The sequence below is a fragment of the Pelophylax lessonae genome (genome assembly GCF_965119305.1).
Source record: "Pelophylax lessonae genome assembly, chromosome: 4".
Classification (NCBI taxonomy): Eukaryota; Metazoa; Chordata; class Amphibia; order Anura; family Ranidae; genus Pelophylax; species Pelophylax lessonae.
The window spans coordinates 512,588,253-512,611,054 of NC_138771.1; the positions used below are offsets into that span (position 1 = coordinate 512,588,253).

Here is a 22,802-nt window from a genome sequence, read left to right on the forward strand (position 1 = left end):
AAGCCTGGTTTTTGCCTAATGCTGAACCCTACCCTTCCTGTTAGTCTTGCGGTTATAGAGGCTCTGCTCCTGTACTGGGATTTCCTACTTCAATTTCACTGAGTTTCTCAGTGTGCACTAGAAGATGCCTCAAATTAGATAGAGCCCACCACTTTTCCTGGCTTGAGAACATCCAGCATCATTTAGCTCTTTTCCTCTCAGTCTTGACTGTCCCTGGCCCATCCCTTTCATTTCACTGTATTTCAGTCATTAAGGCTCAGCATCAGATGTGGAAGTTAACTGTGATAATCTGCATGCAAATGCAGCATGCCTAGAAAATGCCTACTCCTCCTGATGTACCTCCTCCTATTGCAGCAAATTTTTATAGGTACAACTCATCCCAAGAACCAGCCAACTGCTTGTATCAGAGGGCTCTGGAAAGAGGTACTTAGTCTGTTCTGCCTCAGACAAAGCTAAAAGTGGTTGTAAACCTAAAAGGTTTTTTTAGCCTAATGCATTTTCTGCATTAGGGTAAAAGACCTTTTCGTGTCAGTTCCCCAAGCCCTCCTGAGATACTTACCTGAGCCCAGTATCAATCCAGCCCTGTGCCTGCCTGCAGCCGTGCTGCTCTTCTCTCCCCTCTTCTCACAGGAGGCTAGGCAGGAGCCATTGGCTAATCTTTTGAGAAGACAGTGGGGGTGGGCCAGAGCCACAGTGTGTGTGTCAATAGACAGTGCGGCTCCGGATCAATCCCGCACGAGTGCCCCAAAAGCAAGCGGGTTGCTATGGGAGAGCTCAAAGGAGGAGGAGGAGCACTGTCGGGGAGGAGGAGCACTGTCGGGGAAACACAGAGAATAGAGTCTGCTCAGTGCAAAGCCATTGCACACAGCAGGTAAGTATACCATGTTCACACCTTTATAATCACTTTAAACACTTTCTGATTATGCTCTCTATTGGCCCATTAGTTGACCCCAGTGGGCCAGTAGAAAACCATTGGAAGTAAAAGTGGGGGCAAGATTGCACATTACCAGCATTAGTTTGAGTTTTGTCCAATCGCAACATTCTGGTATTAGAACTGAGCAGGTACACTGAGGGCGAGTTTTACCAAAACTGGAGAGTGCAAAATCTGGTGCAGCTGTGGCTAGAAACTTTAAAATTTGCTGCCCTCTCAAAATAACTCAACACAGCCATTAATGTCTAAACAGCTGGCAACAAAAGTGAGTAAACCCCTAAGTGAAAATGTTTAAATTGGGCCCAAAGTGTCAATATTTTGTGTGGCCAACATTATTTACCAGCACTGCCTTAAACCTCTTGGGCATGGAAGAGTTCACCAGAGCTTCACAGGTTGCCACTTGAGTCCTCTTCCTTTCCTCCATGACGACATTACGGAGCTGGTGGATGTTAGAGACCTTTTGCTCCTCCGCCTATCGTTTGAGGATGCCCCACAGATGCTCAACAGGGTTTAGGTCTGGGAACATGCTTGGCCAGTCCATCACCTTTACCCTCAGCTTCTTTAGCAAGGCAGTGGCCATCTTGGAGGTGTGTTTGGAGTCATTATGTTGGAATACTGCCCTGCGGCCCAGTCTCCGAAGGGAGGGGATCATGCTCTGCTTCAGTATGTCACAGTACATGTTGGCATTCATGGTTCCCTCAATGAACTGTAGCTCCCTAGTGTCGGCAGCACTCATGCAGCCCCAGACCATGACACTCCCACCACCATACTTGACCTTTGGACACAAGACACACTTGTCTTTGTACTCCTCACCCGGTTGTCGCCACACACACTTGGACACCATCTAAACCAAATATGTTTTTATTTTCGTACATCACGGGACACAGAGCCATGAATCATAACATATGGGTTATATAGCCACCTACAGGTGATAGACACTGGCAACCAATCAGAAAAGGATGTCCCCCTATATAACCCTCCCACACAGGAAGTACCTCCATTTTTTCGCCAGTGTCTAAAAATAATGGTCAAGGTGGAGATTCTCTCCTCATATTCTTCAAAGAAGAAAGAAAGATTATTATGCTTTATACCAGAGGAGGGGGGGGGGGGACTTGAGTCACATGACTTAAGTCACCAGTTTGAGGACTTGCTTAACTAAAATTAATAAAAGACTCGACTTTGACTTGGTAATCATGAGTTGAGACTTGACTTTGACTTGAGACATATGACTCGAAATTACTTTACATTTTTAAGTTATTAAATATTTGCATTTTCTCAAGATCTGTTAAAGCAAAATGAATGTGCCTGTTATGTTTCTAACACCACAGTCACTTAAAACACCTCAGTGTGTTCTGATTTTTAGGACACTGGCTGTTTAACAATGGAAATACTTAACATGTTTTTAGTGACTGTGGTGTTGAAACATGACTGAACGAAGGATTTTGAGCTGTTTGGGCATTCAAAGTGTTTCTTGCCAAGAAAAAAGCACTAAGCAGTTTTGTTAATGTAGAAACCTTTCCTGACCACTGACTTAACTGATTTAAAAAGGTGAAAATTGGGGTAGATCAGTATTTTGACTTGATTTGTGACTTGACCAAAATAAACTTAACTTGACTTGCTTGACTTCTAGCAGGGACTCGACTTGACTTGCTTTTCGCCACAGTAACTTGGGACTTGCTTGAGACTTGAAGGTTAAGACTTGAGACTTGCTTGTGACTTGCAATGTGTGACTTACTCCCATGTCTGCTATATGCCCTAATCAAAGATCACTGAATCTAAGGGGTTAGCGATCAGATCCATCTAAAAATGTCAGTAAACTAAAAAGATGGTACCTGAGCAGTTACGAGGTTTTGCCTGTAATGTTGTCCTTTTTAGGCGCTGGACCCTGGCATCCGGATCCTTGGTAATACCAAACCCCAAAGGCGCTCCATGCAGGGTGCTCTACAGGTCCAAGGCTGTGGCCCCTCTAAAACAAGGGGACCCAGTCCATGAAGGTCGGCAAGACAAAGCTCACCGTGATGGGAGAAGATTAGATTCCGGTCTCAAAACAGAATCCTGCAGCAGGACTGTAAATCCAAACTTAAAATATTTACACATACAGCAAATGTAAATATTTTATGCACTGTTCCCTTTAAAATATAACAGACTGCGTGTCATGTGAGTATCTGCATGAGACAATGGATGTTAGGCTAAGCAAATACATCATGTTAAAAGCTCTGGTTTTCCCTCAGAGATTAAATGTGCCAATTGTGATAGTATGAGCTTGTGCAGTTGTGGAATTGATGCAAAGATCGTTTAAACATTATTTCTATGCTTATTTGTTTACACACTGTTTTCACCCTGGGCTGTTCACCTGAAAGGTATCAGCTGTCACAAACACAAGCCTCCAGGGTAAGATTGCTGGCATGACTGCAGCATCTCAAGGAGGGAGGAAACAGGAGATCCCCCTTTGGCTTATATCAACCATCAAGGAGGCACAAAGTCAGTCAGCCCAGAAAGAGGTGGATATCATCCTGTCCTGGGCAGAGAAGTTTGTGCCATGCCTGACAGCAGTTTTTTTTTTTTACCAGGAATAGAGAACTGGCAGGCAGATTTTCTGAGTCGTCAACAGATGTCTCCAGGGGAATGGTTCTTACATCCCAAGATTTTTCAATCAATCTGTCTACACTGGGGGGTCCCAGACATATCTGTTGGCATCCAGGTTCAAAAACAAGTTAAAGAGATTTGTGTCCAAAACCAGGGATCCACTTGCAGTCGGAGTGGATGCTTTGGTGACTCCATGGAAGGAGTATTCCCCAATTTAGGTCTTTCCTCCGATGCAGCTGATACCGCGTCTGTTGCGCAGGATTCTGCTAGAGGGAAACCAGCAATCCTGGTAGCTTCGGCGTGGCCGAGGAGTGTTTGGTAGGCACAAATCCTAAGGTCGGCAGCGACAATGCCTTGGGCCCTTCCACGGCGTCTGGACCTACTCTCAAGGTCCGATATTCCACCCTTCTGTAGTCTCTAACTTTGACAGCTTGGCTATTGAAGCCTCAATCTTGAAGGAGCAGGGGGTATCTGGTCTGCAGTTTACACCCTGACCAATGCTAGGAACCTAGTCTCTAGAAACATTTATTACAGTGTCTGGAAATCCTACATTAATGGAAATGGCATCCCCGCAAATTTATCATCGGGATAATTCTAGCTTTCCTTCAAGCAGGGGTAGATATGAAATTAACCTTGAGCACTATTAAGGGGCAAATTTCAGCCTTATCCGTTTTCTTCCAAGAACCGATAGCTTCCCATTCGTTGGTTCAGACTGTCGTCCGGGGAATGTTACGTTTGCTTTCACCTGTGAAGCCACCATTATGTCCTTGGGATTTAAATTTGGTGCTGGCAGTTTTACAAAAACAGCCAGGCAGGGGCAGGTTCCCCTGGTTCTTCTGACCAAGAAACTGGTCTTTTTGATTGCGATAATTTCGGCTAGAAGGGTATTGGAACTAGCAGCTCTTTCTTGTAAAGAGACATTCTTGGTTTTTCATCAAGACACAGTGATTTTACGTCTACACCAAGGTTTTTTGCCCAAGGTGGTGTCCGCCTTTCATTTGAATCAGGACATTATACTACCTTCCTTTTTTCCAGATCCTCACTCAGAGGAGGAAAAGTTATTCCATTCTCTTGATGTAATGCGTGCACTTAAGTTTTACTTGGAAATATCAGCTCACATTCATAGGACTCCTCTCGTTTGTGCTGCCAGAAGGCCCCAGGAAAGGGTTGGCAGCATCTAAGACTACGATTTCTCATTGGATTCGCCAGGTTATTACCCAGTTGTATGATTTAGAAGGGAAGGCACCACCTTTTCCTGCAAGGGCACATTCTACCAGAGGAGTAGGTGCCTCTTGGGCACTTCGCCATCAAGCCTCTATGGCTCAGATTTGCAAGGCCGCGATCTGGTCGTTGGTGCATACGTTCACTCGTTTCTTTAGAGTGGATGTTGGGACCCAGGAGGAATCTGCATTTGGCCGCAGTGTTTTGCAGGCAGCGGTGTAGTCCTTTTTGGGTTCTGATGGCGGTATTTTTGGGTGTCCCCATTGCTTTGGGACATCCCATATGTTATGATTTATGGCTATGTGTCCCGTGATGTACGAAAAGAAAAATTGATTAATACAGATTTACCTGTAAAATCTATTTATTGAAGTACATCACAGGACACAGAGGTCCTTCCCCTCTTTTATGGGGCCTTTATTGCTTGCTACAAAACTGAGGTACTTACTGTGTGGGAGGGGTTATATAGGGGTACATCCTTTCTGATTTGGTTGCCAGTGTCCTTCACCTGTAGGTGGCTATATAACCCATAGGTTATGATTTATGGCTCCGTGTCCCATGATGTACTTCATGAAATGGATTTTACAGGTAAGTATGTAATAAAAACCCATTTATCTTGGTCTCATCAGACCACAGGACATGGTTCCAGTAATCCATGTCCTTAGTCTGCTTGCCTTCAGCAAATTGTTTGCGGGCTTTCTTGTGCACCATCTTTAGAAGAGGCTTCCTTCTGGGACGACAGCCTTGCAGACCAATTTAATGTAGTGTGTGGTGTATGGTCCAAGCACTGACAGGCTGACCTCCCACCCCTTCAACCTCTGCAGCAATATTGGCAGCACTCATATGTCTATTTCCCAAAGGCAACCTCTGCATATGATGCCGAGCATGTGCACTCAACTTCTTTGGTCGACCATGGCGAGTCCTGTTCTGAGTGGAACCTGTCCTGTTAAACCGCAGTATGGTCTTGGCTACCGTGCTGCAGCGCAGTTTCAGGTTCTTGGCAATCTTCCTATAGCCTAGGCCATCTTTATGTAGAGCAACAATTCTTTTTTTCAGATCCTCAGAGAGTTCTTTGTTATGAGGTGCCATGTTAAACTTCCAGTGACCAGTATGAGAGAGGGAGTGAGCCAATACCAAATTTAACAACCTGCTCCCGATTCACACCTGGGACCTTTTAACATTAACGAGTTACATGACACCGGGGAGGGAAAATGGCTAATTGGGCCTAATTTGGACATTTTCTCTTAGGGGTGTACTCACTTTTGTTGCCAGCGGTTTACACATTAATGGCTGTTTGTTGAGTTATTTTGAGGGGACAGCAAATTTACATTGTTATACAAGCTGTACACTCACTACTTTACATTGTAGCAAAGTGTAATTTCTTCAGTGTTGTCACATGAAAAGCTATAATAAAATATTTACAAAAATGTGAGGGGTGTACTCACTTTTGTGAAATACAGTAAGATTACAGCAGCAGGTCAGGGATTTCAACTAAAAGAGGCATCAGCACAAGTGTTGCACCTCGACTGCAAGTTATGCGCGTTGTGCTAATTTTTCTTTTTTTATTTCAAGTGCTTCACACTTATTTTATATATGCAAGCAGTGTAAATATCGGATTTTGACCTGGTATCGGCCTGTTACAGTCCCTGTTCAGCAGGGCTGGAGCATGAGAGGAAGAAGCAGCACAAGGATCCAGTTGGTTTATGTACTGACAAGAAGCATACTGATGAGAGCAGAGTGACAGATGAGCTCATCACTGTGCTGCTACTCCTTTCACTGACCATTCACAGGCTGGGGGTGGGTTGTGCACAACCTGTGCCAAGAGGAAGTGGACTGAATGATGCTGGCCTTTAGACTGAGGCCATCTAGCAGAAGAAATCAAGTACAATGGAGAAAAATTCCAGACTGAGGGTGATTATTGCAGCAAAAACTGATTTATTTTCTCTTTTAATGAGCCATTTTTATACCTTGATATTTTAGCTAAGTTTTGGTTTAACCCAATGCATACATTTACCATTTAAGGCATGTCCTGACAAACCACTGCACAAAAAAAAAAAAAAAAAAATGAAGGATTGAAGACAAAACCAGACAAAGATTTCCTTCTACATCAATACAACAGACTTTATGCCATAATCGGGGAGATTGTTGCACAATGATTTCAAAAATTGTAATGTGCAATCTTATCCAATTGCTAGTTACCTTATCTCAACAATCATATTGTAATTGCTCTGTCATATGCAGAAAATATAAAAGGTCTACCTGTATTGTGCAGACAAGGTAATAGCGGAATAGGCTTGTCTTCAGCTTGTTGACAGTTGGCCGATACACATCCTCCAATCTGCTGAAAAGGCGTCGCTCCAGATATCCCCAGTATTCCAGAAGCCCATTAAGGTCATAACTCTGGATAAACTGCAGCAGCTGCTCCACAATCCTGTCCACCTACAGCAAGAAAATAGCAGATGTTGGGAACACAAAGAACACTGCAAAACTATTGTTTTTTTAATGCCAAAAAAGAAAAACACACCTCTAAAAACATTAGCTGTAGAAATGAAAGTAGTTATAAACCCCTAACAGACAAAAAGAGCATAGTGTGAAGACTAAGGCCAGCCATATACGATCTGAACCATGTATGGGCAAGCTGAATGTACCCAAGTTGATTGATCGATCAACTTTGGCATAACCAGCCTGCTGGATTTTACATGTTTACACTGATGTAATGAGGGAATCGAGCAAATTTATTTCCTGCAACCCATGGTTTGCAGAAGAAATTTGCTCCGTGTATAGCCTGCCTAAGCGTATTGGGTGTGTAAACATTGTTTAAAGGAAGACCATTAGCAACGCCGATAAAGTAAGACGAAATATGCTTATGGTTCTCAAAAAGATTCCCAGCTGAGGAGGACACCAAGGAAACTGTCACAAAATATAGACTGCATATGGCCTGGATGGCACCTGCAATAGCTAAGAGACAGCAAGGAGGCGCCAATCTAAGTGCAGCAGAATGGAGATTGGCACCCCCTGCTGTCTCTCCTAGCTATTTGCAGCTGCCATCCTGGGCGTCGTCCCCATCTAGGAATCTGAGAACCATGATAAGCATAATTCGTCTTACCTTATGTGAGTTGCTAATGGTCTTCCTTTAATAAATGTTTACACACCCACTACTTACGCTACACACTTTTCTCTTTTTGTCTGCTTGCTGCCAAGAGATCGCGCCAGTCTCTCAGAAGTGCTGTGTTAAGTGTGCTGGATTGAATTTTTCAGCGGCTCCTAAAGCCATAGGATTTATCCTGAGGATTTGGACTATAATTTACTTTCCTTTCTTGTAGTTTGTCCCAGCCCAGGATGCACCCATCATGCCATATTGACAATTTGTATTAACGTAAACCCTAAATGCTTAAGTTTAATTTAGACTGGCTGTCATGGGTTACTGACCTATTATATAAGCCACAAGTTTGAATTCTATAGCTTGAAAACCAAATAATGCAGTATGGATTCCCAAGTTTTTAATTTTTTCATTTTAATATATTACCAATTATCTTCTCCTACATCTCCATACTAATCTCCTTCGGCCATTATTTGCCTACATGCACTCAAATGAATGTAGGCTGCACATCATTAATCAGTACCGGGGAAGGGGGGCATGTGACAAGGCAACAGCACAGGAACACAATAAGTAGACAGAGGTCACACCATAACAGGAAGTGCCCGAAAAAAAAGAACCTCCATGGCAGCATAAACCGGTTATAATTTGTGAACACTGCATATTTAAAATAATTTGAGTCAACTTTCAAAATTAAATTACCATGTTAAAGCCTACATTCACTTTTCTTCAGGCTGGCTGCTATGGGTTACTGACCCTTGTTCTGCATGTTTTATTTCTACAGCTTTGTTTAATATAAACCAGTACATAGTAGAGTTGCACAATTCTGGATAAAATGAGAATCACGATTATTTTGCTAAGAATAAAGATTGCAATTCTCTCATGAATCTCAGCATAACATCTTTCACATTATACAAAAATATTGGGCTAACTTTACTGTTTAGTTTTTTTTTTTTCCCAAAAAATTAAGTTTGAAAGACTTCTGCACAAATACGGTGTGACAAACAAATACGGTGTGACATAAAAGATTGCAATGATCGCCATTTTATTCTCTAGGGTCTCTGCTAAAAAAAATATATATATTATAATATTTGGGGGTTCTAGCAAAAAATACAAGTGTCAGAAAAAGGCTAAAGGCCCGTACACACGTACCGATCGTCGGCATACAAACGTCGGTGGACGAAGGATCTGCCGATTGTACGCGTGTTAGTATGGTGCCTCCGACAGATGTCTGCGCACAATCCGCGGACAAAAGTCTTTCGTGCAAACATGAAAATATTTGTATGCCGACACCAGAACGGACGATTGTTCGCCTGTCAGTACACAATTCGGCCGACAGACCGCAGATTTGCAAGACTGGGCATGCTCAGAAAATAGAAAACACAGGGAAAGTTAACCATTACATGACATCACTTCTGCAGTCGGCGGACAAAATTCTTGTGCTGTCCTTGTGCTGTCTTTGCACTTTTCAGCAGACACCGACATCCCGGGGAGAAAAGAGGAACATTTGTAAGCCGACCATCGGTACGTGTGTACGGGGCTTTAGACTCAAAGAGGTTAAAACTAACCTCACTTACAGATGGAAGTTCATTCCTTTGGTCTAAACTTTAACCACTTCCCCCTGGGTGGACGTCATATGACGTCATAAACTTTGCGGGGGTATACCGGGATGATGCCTCTAGCTAGAGGCATCATCCCGGTACTATGGTTTAAAGCCGACGGTCGGCTTTCCGTCGGTACCGATCGATGCGGCTCGGGAGCCGCTCGATCGTTACCCGGGGGGGCGGGAGGGGACGCCCCCCCCCCTCCCGCCGCGTCCGCCAGCTGGATGGAGTCCCGATGAATGCCGGAAATCGGGTCTCCGATGACGTAACCCGGAGGCGGCGTCCATGACGTCACTTCCGGGTTAGTGTGCTGCAAAACGGCGGCAAATTTAAAAAACGGCTGTATGCAAAAACGCTGTTTTCGGCGTTTTGCATACAGGGAAGTCTAGTGGAGGGGTCTAGGGTCTTTTAGACCCTCGATCCCTCCATAAAGTGTACCTGTCACCGCATATTGCTGTCACAAGGGATGTTTACATTGCTTGTGACAGCAATAAAAGTGACCATTTTTTTTTTTTTTTAAAAATTGTAATAAAGTTAAAAAAAGAAATAAAATAAATGGGAAAAAAAAAATAAAAATTTAGCCGCAACATGTAGGGTATCTATTTACTCGGCGTGACATCATCTTTCACAATATACAAAAAAAAATGGGCTAACTTTACTGTTTAGTATTTTTTAAATGCAGTGAAATTTAATTTTTCCCAAAAAAATGGCGTTTAAAGACTGCTGCGCAAATACCGCGTGACAAAAAATATTGCAATGACCGCCATTTTATTCTCCAGAGTCTTTGCTAAAAAAATATATATAATGTTTGGGGGTTCTAAGTAGTTTTCTAGGAAAAAATACTGATTTTAACTTGTAAACAAAAAGTGTCCGAAATAGGCCTGTTGGTGAAGTGGTTAAAAGAAGGAAATTATACATTGTAAAACACTGCATTTATAGTTACTGTATCTAGCAGCCTTAAAGCAGTAGTATATTCCGCTATTTGACTTTTACCAACAGGTAGGCCTATAATAAGGCTTAGCTGTAGGTACAATTAATATCTCCTAAACCTGCACGGTTTAGGAGATATTTAACCTGCATGCAGCCGCTAACATCTGCGGCGCATGCGCTCTGAAGGTCCGGCGGACCTTCAGAGCTCCTTGCCGGAAAGTGAAACTCGCGGGAGTGACGTCATCGCGGCTCCGGCCACTCACAGCGCCAGAGCCGCCGAACCAGGAAGAGATGCCGAGGGAGCATGTCAGCTCCCTCAGCGTTGTCCAGACGACCGTGCTTTGTTCTAAAGCAGTGGTCCATAACTCCGGTCCCCAGGGCCCACTAACAGGCCAGATTTTAAGTATTACCTTGAGGAGATGCAGACTAGAGTACTGCAATCACTGAGCAGCAAATGATATCACCTGGGATATATTTCAGTTATCTTGCAAATCTGGCCTGTTAGTGGGCCCTGTAGGCCATGGTTGAGGGCCACTGTTCTAAAGTAAGTATTTCATAATGAGCTAGTATGCGATGCATACCAGCTCATTATGCCTTTGTCCTGCAGGGTTTGTTTTTTCATGAGTATACAACCGCTTTAACAATGTTAATAAACATTTGCTGGAGGCTCTTTTTTTACAGCTGTGAGTGAGCAGAGAACAGCTCTGTAAGGCTCCATTCACACCTGGGCGTTTTTGAGTGTTTTTCAGCTCCAAAAACGCTCAAAATAAAAAGTTTCAAAACGCCCAACAAGTAAAACCCCATTCATTTAAATGGCCCCTGTTCACATCTGAGCATTTTGCAAAACGCCTGTAGCTGAAAAAAGTACATGAGCTTCTTTTTGGGCCGATTACCAGCGTTTTTGATAGATGTCAATGAAAAACGCCTGAAAAACACGCCTGAAAATCGCGGTAAAAATCGCGGTAAAAAACGCTACGCTCAAGTGTGAATGCAGCCTTAAAATTGAGGTTATGCCGTTTTAAGATCGTGAGGGGGTGGGGGGGTGAATCGAGATTGCGATTATTTAACGATTAATTGTGCTACTCTAGTACACAAGACAGTTTAAACAGAAAAAGATATTTGGTATAGTCATTATCACATCTAATTATAATTATAGAACTGGAAAGTGAGGTGCCACAGACATATAAATTTAACAACCATTTTCAGTGTATTGATTATTATTTTCTAGTTAGAATTGAAGCGCATAGTTACTGTGCAAAGTATCGACCCAGCTAAAGTGGATCTAAACTTGAACAAAACTAGAATATATTTCTGTTTTTATATTCATCTGATGATTAAGCTAGTAAGTTTTTCAAAAGAACAGGCTGTCCTGCAGATGTAGCAGTTACAGGGTTGAAGCAAACCATTTACCACCGACAGGTGTGCTTACAATGGATAGCTTTTAAGGAAAAAACTGTTGCTGTAACTGCTGATAAAGTGTTAGCTGAAGTTCACCTACAATTTGTTTAGTGTATCTAAATCGGTTAGTGTATCTAAATCCCCTGAGAGTGGCAATGCTGCTGCCTAAAGGGGTCTCTTTGCTTCTTCATCCAGAGTGAAGGCACCCTAATACAGAAAGTGTGTTACTTGTCAGATCACCAGGAAAAAACATAGGGGAAAAACGAATGCAGCCAACACATCTAAGTATTGGTTAGCAGCAATATATAAAATTTTTCGTTTTGGGCTTAATCCCGCTTTTACTGTAAAGACAGAGCTGGCACTACATAGTCACATGCCTGGCCTGCGGAAGGATAGAGCTGTGGAAATTTCATGCTGGACACCCCTATACTTTTTATTTCAGCCTGTCATGCCCACCATTCCTATTCCAGGGTATCCAAAATTAGCACATATGAAGGTACAGAATGTCCAATGTTTAGTGACACTTTACTGACTATGGTCATGGAAGGGTTAAGCAACCATTACAGTAGCATATTATTAGCAAAGCGGCTTGTTCTGAGCTAGAAGTGCCACATTCTTACTTACCCGAAAACCTTTCTCCTTGTCAGATTTAATATCTGCTTCAAAGAGTTTCAGGGTGCTGGTAAACCCTCGGAAGGTCAGGTACTCTCTCACCAGGTCATCCGTACGCTCCACGGCTGACGTCATCCCAGGGGCTGTACAGGTTAATCCGGAAACTACAAAAAAAAAGGAAAAAAAAAAAAAAAACTTGTTCATGGTCCATGCATTGGATTTTTTTTTCCAATATTAACTGCAATTATGTTCACTTGCCACTCATTATAGTGGCTCTGTCATATCTGAATATGGACCACATTCCTACAGAGTATTTGGAAAGAAGTTACTTTTTTTTTTTACTTCTATCCTGGGTCAATTCACACAACGCATGCGTTTTTGTTCCTTGGAGGTGCATTGGGACAGCCTATTCACATTAAACATGCTGGCAGTGCACCTCAACTCGTGTGAAAACATGTAACCGTACCATTTGTTCCCTTTACTGTGCACAGATGGTTCAATCTTTGTGGTGCTCTGTCTGGGTGTAATAAAGAGAAGTATGGTTTTACTTTTTTTTTTTTTCTTTTAGAATTATACTTACCTAGGTGGATGCAGCATCGGTCCAATGCTGCATCTGTCCCCCGGCGCTTCTACACTGAGAACCGAGCAATTGAACACCGTTGATCGCTCGGTTCTGACAGTCAACCGCTCTCGGTTCTGCCCCCTCCTAGCTCATTGGAGCACTGAGCTGTGGAGGGGCAGGCAGAGGCTGGCTCAGTCTCTCAGGGGCTCGCTGAGAGGCTGAGCCAGGTGTCGGTCCAGGTTGTTATGACCCGGTGCCTGGAACGACATCTGAGGTAAGAGAGCGGACTTCAGACTGTTCTCTGCTGAAAACAGGTCACAGGAACAATCTGCACTCCTGTAATCCATAGGAGATGTACAGCCAAATAGAGCTTTAGCTGTACATCTCCTTTAAACAAAAAAAAAAAAAAAAAAAGCCTGCAAAACAAAGGCATAATGAGCTAGTATGCATCGCATATTAGCTCATTATGTATTACTTACCTTAGAACGAAGCCCCGACACGGACCCCCGGACATCGCTGCGGGTGCTGCCATGATCCCTCTGCGTCTCTTCCGGGTTCGGCGGCTCCGGCGCTGTGATTGGCCGGAGCCGCGATGACGTCACTCCCACGCATGCGTGCGGGAGTGATTTTCCGGCAAGCTCCCGGCAAGGGAAGCTGAAGGTCCGCCGGACCTTCAGAGCACATGCGCCGCTCTCGTGAGTGGCTGCATGCACTGCAAATATCTCCTAAACCGTGCATGTTTAAGAGATATTAATTGTACCTACAGGTAAGCCTTATTATAGGCTTACCTGTAGGTAAAAGTAAAAAAAAGCATGATACTACCGCTTTAAGTGTGCAGTCAAAAGAAATGGCACTGTAATGCACATTGATCCATGTGTAAAATGTGCATTGGTGTAAAAATATGCATTTTTTTTATTTTCTTTTTCTCCCAAAACTTTTAAATAGGCTCCTATTAGAGATTAAAGTACCGGGGGGGGGGGACCGTTTTTTCCATAAACATCTTTTTTATATTAATGGAAAAAAAAAAGGGCATGGCATATGTTCTAAATAATAGATCTATGACATGTATTCAAACTTCAAGGCTCATAAAAAATCAAGGAACACTGAAAACACATCAGATCTCAACAGGGAAAAACATCATGCTGGATATTTATACTGATATGGACTGGGTAATGTGTTAGGAATAAAAAGGATGCCACAATCGTTTGGTGGAAATGAAAATCATCAACCTACAGAGGTCTGAATTCAAAGACACCCCGAAAATCAAAGTGAAAAAACTATATCATAATCAACGGAGACATCGTCGGAGGAGGACCGGAGGGGAGAAGAGCCGAAGAGCCAAGGGGAGAAGAGCAGAGGGGAGAAGAGCAGAAGAGCAGAGGGGAGAAGAGCAGAAGAGCAGAGGGGAGAAGAGCAGAAGAGCAGAGGGGAGAAGAGCAGAAGAGCAGAGGGGAGAAGAGCAGAAGAGCAGAGGGGAGAAGAGCAGAAGAGCAGAGGGGAGAAGAGCAGAAGAGCAGAGGGGAGAAGAGAAGAAGAAGACCGGATGAAGATTTTTAATAAACTTTTCAAAACATCTCCTGTCGTTATTTACATACACTGCCTTTTATGGGGTGAATGGGTAGGGGTACAATGTACCCCATACCCATTCACATAGGGAGGGGGTCCAGGATCTGGGGGCCCCTTGTTAAAGGGGGCTTCCAGATTCCGATAGGCCCAATGCTCACAGACCCACACAACCACCACCCAGGGTTGTCGGGAAGAGGCCCTTGTCATCAACACGGAGACAAGGTGCTTTGGGGGTGGGGGGTGCAGAGCCTCCCCTGCCCCAAAGCACCCACACCCCCCATGTTGAGGGCGTGTTGCCTGGTATGGTCCAGGGGGGGGGGTGGGGCAGCTCGCTGGTCCCTTCCCCTTTCTTGGCCTGCATGCTCGCATAAGGGTCTGGTATGGACTTTGGAGGGACCCCATGCCGTTTTTTTCCCATTTTGGCGTGGATTTCCCCCTCAAGATTCTCAGAGAGCAAGTCGCACTGCAAGTCAGATCAGGATGATCGCCTTCCTGCCAGAAAGAGACATCAGAATTGTCGCTGTCGTCACTTTCCATAGCTTATGACGAATTTTCCCACTAATCGCTATTGCTCAGTTCTTCAAGTAACTCCATTTCGCTGTCGCTGTTTTCTAGTTGTCTAAAAGCGCTTTTGCGCAAAAAAAACAAAAAAAAAAACACGCTTTTTGGATGCCATGGTCGTTCTCAATTTTCCAGGCACAAAGAACTGGAAAAGCACAGGCAGGGCACTGAAAAAATTACCAGGTGAAATCCTGTGGTGAAATGCCATGATACAGGGTGAGCGCCGGTTCACACTACCGCGACGCTACTTCCCGGGGCGACCTCGGAGCGGCCGCCACGGACTTCATAACATTGAAGTCTATGCCGGTCTCCTCCTGGTCGCCCCAAAGAAGCTCCGGACCCTTTTTCTAGGTCGGAGCGACTTGTGTCGCTCCTATTAGAACGGGTCCGCAGCTTCCCTATGGGAGGCAACCTGCGGCGACCGGTGAGGCGACCAGGTCGTCTCACAGGTCGCCCTAGTGTGAACCGAGGCTAATTCGTTAGGATCACAACTTTGTATCATGTCATTTTGTGTATTTACATTTTTGAATTTGCCGCCGGTTCCACCCCACTGCGTCACAACGCTCGCAGGGAGGGCACTGAAAGGCATGTTTCGGCAATCGGCCGTGCACAGAGCGGGGAGAGACTGTGAGGACGACGGCGGGGGAAATCACAGGGAAGGTGAGTAACATTCTGGGGTAATCCCGAGTGTGGCTCGGGGGTTACCGCTTTTGGTACTGAAAATTAACCCCGAGCCACACTCGGGAAACCAGCTAGGGAGCTTAAGGGGGCAAATCCTTCCGGTCCAGAACTGTCATGAAGTGGCCTAGTCGGTCTCCAGACCCTAATCCTATAGAAAATTTATGGAGGGAGCTGAAATATCGAGTTGCCAAGTGACAGCCAAAAAAACATTAAGGATTTAGAGAAGATCTGTAAAGAAGAATGGACTAAAATCCCTCCTGAGATGTGTGCAAATCTGGTATCCAACTACAACGGTTTACCTCTGTGCTTCCCAACAAGGGTTTCTCCACCAAGTACTAAAGCTGGCCATACACTAGCCGAAAAATTGTTCCAACTCATTTTCGAAAAAAAGAAAAATCGGCCATGAAAGCAGATGATCGTGCCATCATGTAATGACCGAATTCCCAACTATAAATCGCTCAATGGCCTTTTTTGGTTCCGTTTGTCACTTATGCCTAGTGCAAAAAGTTTGGCCGAGAAACACATTAACCTTTCAATTTATCTATCGTTCGTTCGGCAGAATTTTCCAAACTGTTCCTTCGATTTATCGGCTCTGAAAAGTTAAAAACGATTTTCTATTTGTGCCTATTAACTGGATGAAAAAGCTGTGATCGGACCAAATGACAGATTTTCGAACAATTTTTCGGCTAGTGTATGGCCAGCATAAGTCATGTTTTGCTTGGGGATCAAATACTTATTTTACTCACTGAACTGAAACTGTTTTTTTATGGATTTTTGTTTTTATCATTTAAAATACACCTATGATAAAAACGATAGACCCTTCATTTCTTTGGAAGTGGAAACTTACAAAATCTGTATTTATATTGTCTGTAGGTAAATTAACGTCACTTGCTTAATTTTTTATTTCCCCCCCAAATAAAAAAAAAAAAAAAACACACCTTCAATACCAATATTGCTAGCTGTAGATCAGTATATAGAGAGTTAACTGAGAATGTACACACTGACGGGCCAGGACCTCATGTAGATCACATTTTTATAATATAAATTATACACACCCCATCACATACATACAGATAGAAGCAGACCTACACAGCCTTTTATCTTTAGGATCTCTATACAGCACACTCTCCACTAATCTACATAGGAAATCCGCATTTTGAACCCCAGGGACACTCTGTCATTACAGAACCCCATTATCCAATCCTGTAAAGCTGCTGTGTTTCCATCCTGACATCCCCTCTCCTCCTCGCACCCCACAAAACCCCCATCCCCGGTACCTGATCCGTGCACCGTCCCCCCAACTCTCCGCACACACTCCCCAGGGTGCTGTCAGTGTGCAGTGCGGGCTGCTGAGGTCACATGACACACGGACGACGCGCCAGTCACGAGGGGATGTGAAAGTCCCCTATTAGATAGACGGCGGCGCAGAGCGCAGTGCGCGCGCGGAGAAGATAGAGCCTTCTCATATCCGCCATCTTGATCTCAAAAAGAGGCTGCCAGTGTCGCGCTGCTGAGTTTCTTCCTAGTTCCTAGAGCCGATCAGTGCTGTTGTTTACAACACCCTGCTCAGTGCTCCTATTGTTGTTAAATGAATATGTTTTGCTATTTTTAATATTAGCAGTCATTTCAGTTTTTCGGGGAAACTTTTTTTTTTTTTTTTTTTTTTTTTTTTTTAGTTGAAGTTAAATTTACTACTTCTGAAGGTGAAACACGTTTTGTTGAAGCAAAATGAATCACCAGGTCAACCAAAGGGCATCAAATGTTCATTGTGCAGAAGCCACACACAAAGCCAAAAATGGAACATAGCAGGAAAGCAGAAACATTCATTAGAAAAAAATAAATATGTTGCAGAATGCAGATAATGATGTCTTACATGACATGCTCAGATACAGTCAGGGCAGCCATCAGAAATTTTGGGGCCCCTTAAACAGATTACCCCTCCAGGCCTGACCACCAACATTCCGCAGGGCCCGCCCTTTGGCCATCTCTCTGAATTCGCCCACTGGCCATCCCACTGAATCCTTCAATGCACCCACTACTATTTTAACACTCTTACAACTTAATATATGAAAATGAACCCAAGCCAGCAAAGAGACATCCCCATATACAGTATTTAGCAAAGAGACATCTCAATCCAGTAAAGAGACGGCCTCATATATTCAGCAAAGAGACATCTCAATCCAGTAAAGAGACAGCCTCATATATTCAGCAAAGACACATCCCAATCCAGTAAAGAGACGGCCTCATATATTCAGCAAAGACACATCCCAATCCGGCAAAGAGACAGCCTCATTTATTCAGCAAAGACGCATCCCAATCCAGTAAAGAGACGGCCTCATATATTCAGCAAAGACACATCCCAATCCAGTAAGGAGACGGCCTCATATATTCAGCAAAGACACATCCCAATCCAGTAAAGAAACGGCCTCATATTTTCAGCAAAGAGACAGCACAATTTAGCAAAGAGACATCCCTTCAGCTGCATTGGCTTACTCGGCAGTCGCCCTGCTTTAGGAATTGCTAGTTACTATAGCAGCAACAACTCAGTCTCCTTGGTTGGGGTCTCGGCGGCTGGGCCCCTCGGAATGCCTGGGCCCCTCAAAAAGGAAAAGGGGGGGACATGTGTATGGGCTGTCCCCCCCTGATGGCTGCCCTGGATACAGTGGTCTGGATAATCATCTAACTCAACCTTCTCCATTGGGTCTTCCTTAACTGTACATCCTCCTTCACTGGGCCTCCAACCCATTGGCCTCCCCCACTATACACCCCCCTCCAATGGGTCTCCGCAATGGGTCTCCCCCTCCTGTGGTCCTCCATATACTGTACATGTACACCCATCTTCACTGAGCCTACGACCCCCTCCAGTGGTCCTCCATTTACTGTACACCCATCTCCACTGGGCCTACAACCCCCTCCAGTGGTCCTCCATATACTGTACACCCATCTCCACTGGGCCTACAACCCCCTCCAGTGGTCCTCCATACACTGTACACCCATCTCCACTGAGCCTACGACCCCCTCCAGTGGTCCTCCATATACTGTACATGTACACCCATCTCCACTGGGCCTACGACCCCCTCCAGTGGTCCTCCATATACTGTACACCCATCTCCACTGGGCCTACAACCCCCTCCAGTGGTCCTCCATATACTGTACACCCATCTCCACTGGGCCTACAACCCCCTCCAGTGGTCCTCCATATACTGTACACCCATCTCCACTGGGCCTACAACCCCCTCCAGTGGTCCTCCATATACTGTACACCCATCTCAACTGAGCCTACGACCCCCTCCAGTGGTCCTCCATATACTGTACATGTACACCCATCTTCACTGACCCTACGACCCCCTCCAGTGGTCCTCCATATACTGTACACCCATCTCCACTGAGCCTACGACCCCCTCCAGTGGTCCTCCATTTACTGTACACCCATCTCCACTGGGCCTACAACCCCCTTCAGTGGTCCTCCATATACTGTACACCCATCTCCACTGGGCCTACAACCCCCTCCAGTGGTCCTCCATATACTGTACACCCATCTCCACTGGGCCTACAACCCCCTCCAGTGGTCCTCCATATACTGTACACCCATCTCCACTGAGCCTACGACCCCCTCCAGTGGTCCTCCATATACTGTACATGTACACCCATCTTCACTGAGCCTACGACCCCCTCCAGTGGTCCTCCATATACTGTACACCCATCTCCACTGAGCCTACGACCCCCTCCAGTGGTCCTCCATATACTGTACACCCATCTCCACTGGGCCTACGACCCCCTCCAGTGGTCCTCCATATACTGTACATCCATCTCCACTGGGCCTACGACCCCCTCCAGTGGTCCTCCATATACTGTACACCCATCTCCACTGGGCCTACGACCCCCTCCAGTGGTCCTCCATATACTGTACACCCATCTCCACTGAGCCTACAACCCCCTCCAGTGGTCCTCCATATACTGTACACCCATCTCCACTGAGCCTACAACCCCCTCCAGTGGTCCTCCATATACTGTACACCCATCTCCACTGAGCCTACGACCCCCTCCAGTGGTCCTCCATATACTGTACATGTACACCCATCTTCACTGAGCCTACGACCCCCTCCAGTGGTCCTCCATATACTGTACACCCATCTCCACTGAGCCTACGACCCCCTCCAGTGGTCCTCCATTTACTGTACACCCATCTCCACTGGGCCTACGACCCCCTCCAGTGGTCCTCCATACACTGTACACCCATCTCCACTGAGCCTACGACCCCCTCCAGTGGTCCTCCATATACTGTACACCCATCTCCACTGAGCCTACGACCCCCTCCAGTGGTCCTCCATATACTGTACATCCATCTCCACTGGGCCTACGACCCCCTCCAGTGGTCCTCCATATACTGTACACCCATCTCCACTGGGCCTACGACCCCCTCCAGTGGTCCTCCATATACTGTACACCCATCTCCACTGAGCCTACGACCCCCTCCAGTGGTCCTCCATATACTGTACACCCATCTCCGCTGGGCCTACAACCCCCTCCAGTGGTCCTCCATATACTGTACACCCATCTCCGCTGGGCCTACAACCCCCTCCAGTGGTCCTCCATATACTGTACACCCATCTCCACTGGGCCTACAACCCCCTCCAGTGGTCCTCCATATACTGTACACCCATCTCCACTGGGCCTACAACCCCCTCCAGTGGTCCTCCATATACTGTACACCCATCTCCACTGAGCCTACGACCCCCTCCAGTGGTCCTCCATATACTGTACACCCATCTCCACTGAGCCTACGACCCCCTCCAGTGGTCCTCCATTTACTGTACACCCATCTCCACTGGGCCTACGACCCCCTCCAGTGGTCCTCCATATACTGTACACCCATCTCCACTGGGCCTACGACCCCCTCCAGTGGTCCTCCATATACTGTACATCCATCTCCACTGGGCCTATGACCCCCTCCAGTGGTCCTCCATATACTGTACACCCATCTCCACTGGGCCTACGACCCCCTCCAGTGGTCCTCCATATACTGTACACCCATCTCCACTGAGCCTACAACCCCTTCCAGTGGTCCTCCATATACTGTACACCCATCTCCACTGAGCCTACAACCCCCTCCAGTGGTCCTCCATATACTGTACACCCATCTCCACTGAGCCTACGACCCCCTCCAGTGGTCCTCCATATACTGTACATGTACACCCATCTTCACTGAGCCTACGACCCCCTCCAGTGGTCCTCCATATACTGTACACCCATCTCCACTGAGCCTACGACCCCCTCCAGTGGTCCTCCATTTACTGTACACCCATCTCCACTGGGCCTACGACCCCCTCCAGTGGTCCTCCATACACTGTACACCCATCTCCACTGAGCCTACGACCCCCTCCAGTGGTCCTCCATATACTGTACACCCATCTCCACTGAGCCTACGACCCCCTCCAGTGGTCCTCCATATACTGTACATCCATCTCCACTGGGCCTACGACCCCCTCCAGTGGTCCTCCATATACTGTACACCCATCTCCACTGGGCCTACGACCCCCTCCAGTGGTCCTCCATATACTGTACACCCATCTCCACTGAGCCTACGACCCCCTCCAGTGGTCCTCCATATACTGTACACCCATCTCCGCTGGGCCTACAACCCCCTCCAGTGGTCCTCCATATACTGTACACCCATCTCCGCTGGGCCTACAACCCCCTCCAGTGGTCCTCCATATACTGTACACCCATCTCCACTGGGCCTACAACCCCCTCCAGTGGTCCTCCATATACTGTACACCCATCTCCACTGGGCCTACAACCCCCTCCAGTGGTCCTCCATATACTGTACACCCATCTCCACTGAGCCTACGACCCCCTCCAGTGGTCCTCCATATACTGTACACCCATCTCCACTGAGCCTACAACCCCCTCCAGTGGTCCTCCATATACTGTACACCCATCTCCACTGAGCCTACGACCCCCTCCAGTGGTCCTCCATATACTGTACATGTACACCCATCTTCACTGAGCCTACGACCCCCTCCAGTGGTCCTCCATATACTGTACACCCATCTCCACTGAGCCTACGACCCCCTCCAGTGGTCCTCCATTTACTGTACACCCATCTCCACTGGGCCTACGACCCCCTCCAGTGGTCCTCCATACACTGTACACCCATCTCCACTGAGCCTACGACCCCCTCCAGTGGTCCTCCATATACTGTACACCCATCTCCACTGAGCCTACGACCCCCTCCAGTGGTCCTCCATATACTGTATGTAGCGGGGTTAAACATGCCTAAAGACACTGTTTGATATGTGGGAAGGAACTAGGCTCCCTCTAGTGGTAGCTGCATGGAATTTCCCGGGCTGTGACTTCCTTTTCACAAGATGAAGAAACTACATCTCCCAGGCTGCTTTGCAAGATCCAGGAACTAGGCTCCCTCTAGTGGTAGCTGCATGGAATTTCCCGGGCTGTGACTTCCTTTTCACAAGATGAAGAAACTACATCTCCCAGGCTGCTTTGCAAGATCCAGGGTGCACGGCTGCACCGCACGGCACTATGGGGGAGGTTATTTAAAGGAGAGAGAAGCGCGCGAAGGGGGGCCTTTCTGCGCTGGACTCTGAGGAACCAGCGAGCGAGAGTGAAGGACTGACACTGGATATTGGGCCAGAGCCTTTTAGCCTGGAGGGACGACGTGGAACCGTCCCATCTCAAGCACGAGGCACATTCCTGGAGGTCATACTGCTGTTTGCCGAGACCGGAAGTCATCCGCCAGAAGGACCCCGCGCGGCTGGCATATAGCCAAAGGACTGAGACCGCAGTGGAAGCGCGCGAAGGAGAAACTTCTGTTGGTGAGAGGGCACATGCCCAATAACTGACTTTATCTGCTGAAGAGACAGTTTTATCTACAGATAGCGGTAGCGCAGCAGGAGGTGATAAAACCCCGGGGTTTATCACCATACTCTCTCAGGAGACTCATAGACAAACAATAAGGTCTGTAAAGGAGTTGCCAGAGGCTTATCTCTCTCGCAGAAGTTATTGCTCAGTTACGCAGACACCCTGCGGTGACAA

At 46.2% G+C, this 22,802-nt stretch overlaps 1 protein-coding gene across 1 annotated transcript in view; it reads right to left on the reverse strand.

The window, feature by feature from the left end:
- Positions 1–17,181, reverse strand: part of WDR91 (WD repeat domain 91) — a 57,305-nt gene extending 40,124 nt beyond the window's left edge. Inside the window, exons 1-3 of the mRNA XM_082257179.1 lie at positions 17,024–17,181; positions 12,389–12,540; positions 6,995–7,174 (exon numbers count right to left, since the gene is read on the reverse strand). Of these exons, the coding sequence (XP_082113305.1) occupies positions 6,995–7,174; positions 12,389–12,511 (303 nt within the window). The 5' untranslated portion in view covers positions 12,512–12,540; positions 17,024–17,181. The remainder of the gene's footprint in view (positions 1–6,994; positions 7,175–12,388; positions 12,541–17,023) is intronic.
- Positions 17,182–22,802: the final 5,621 nt, after the last annotated feature.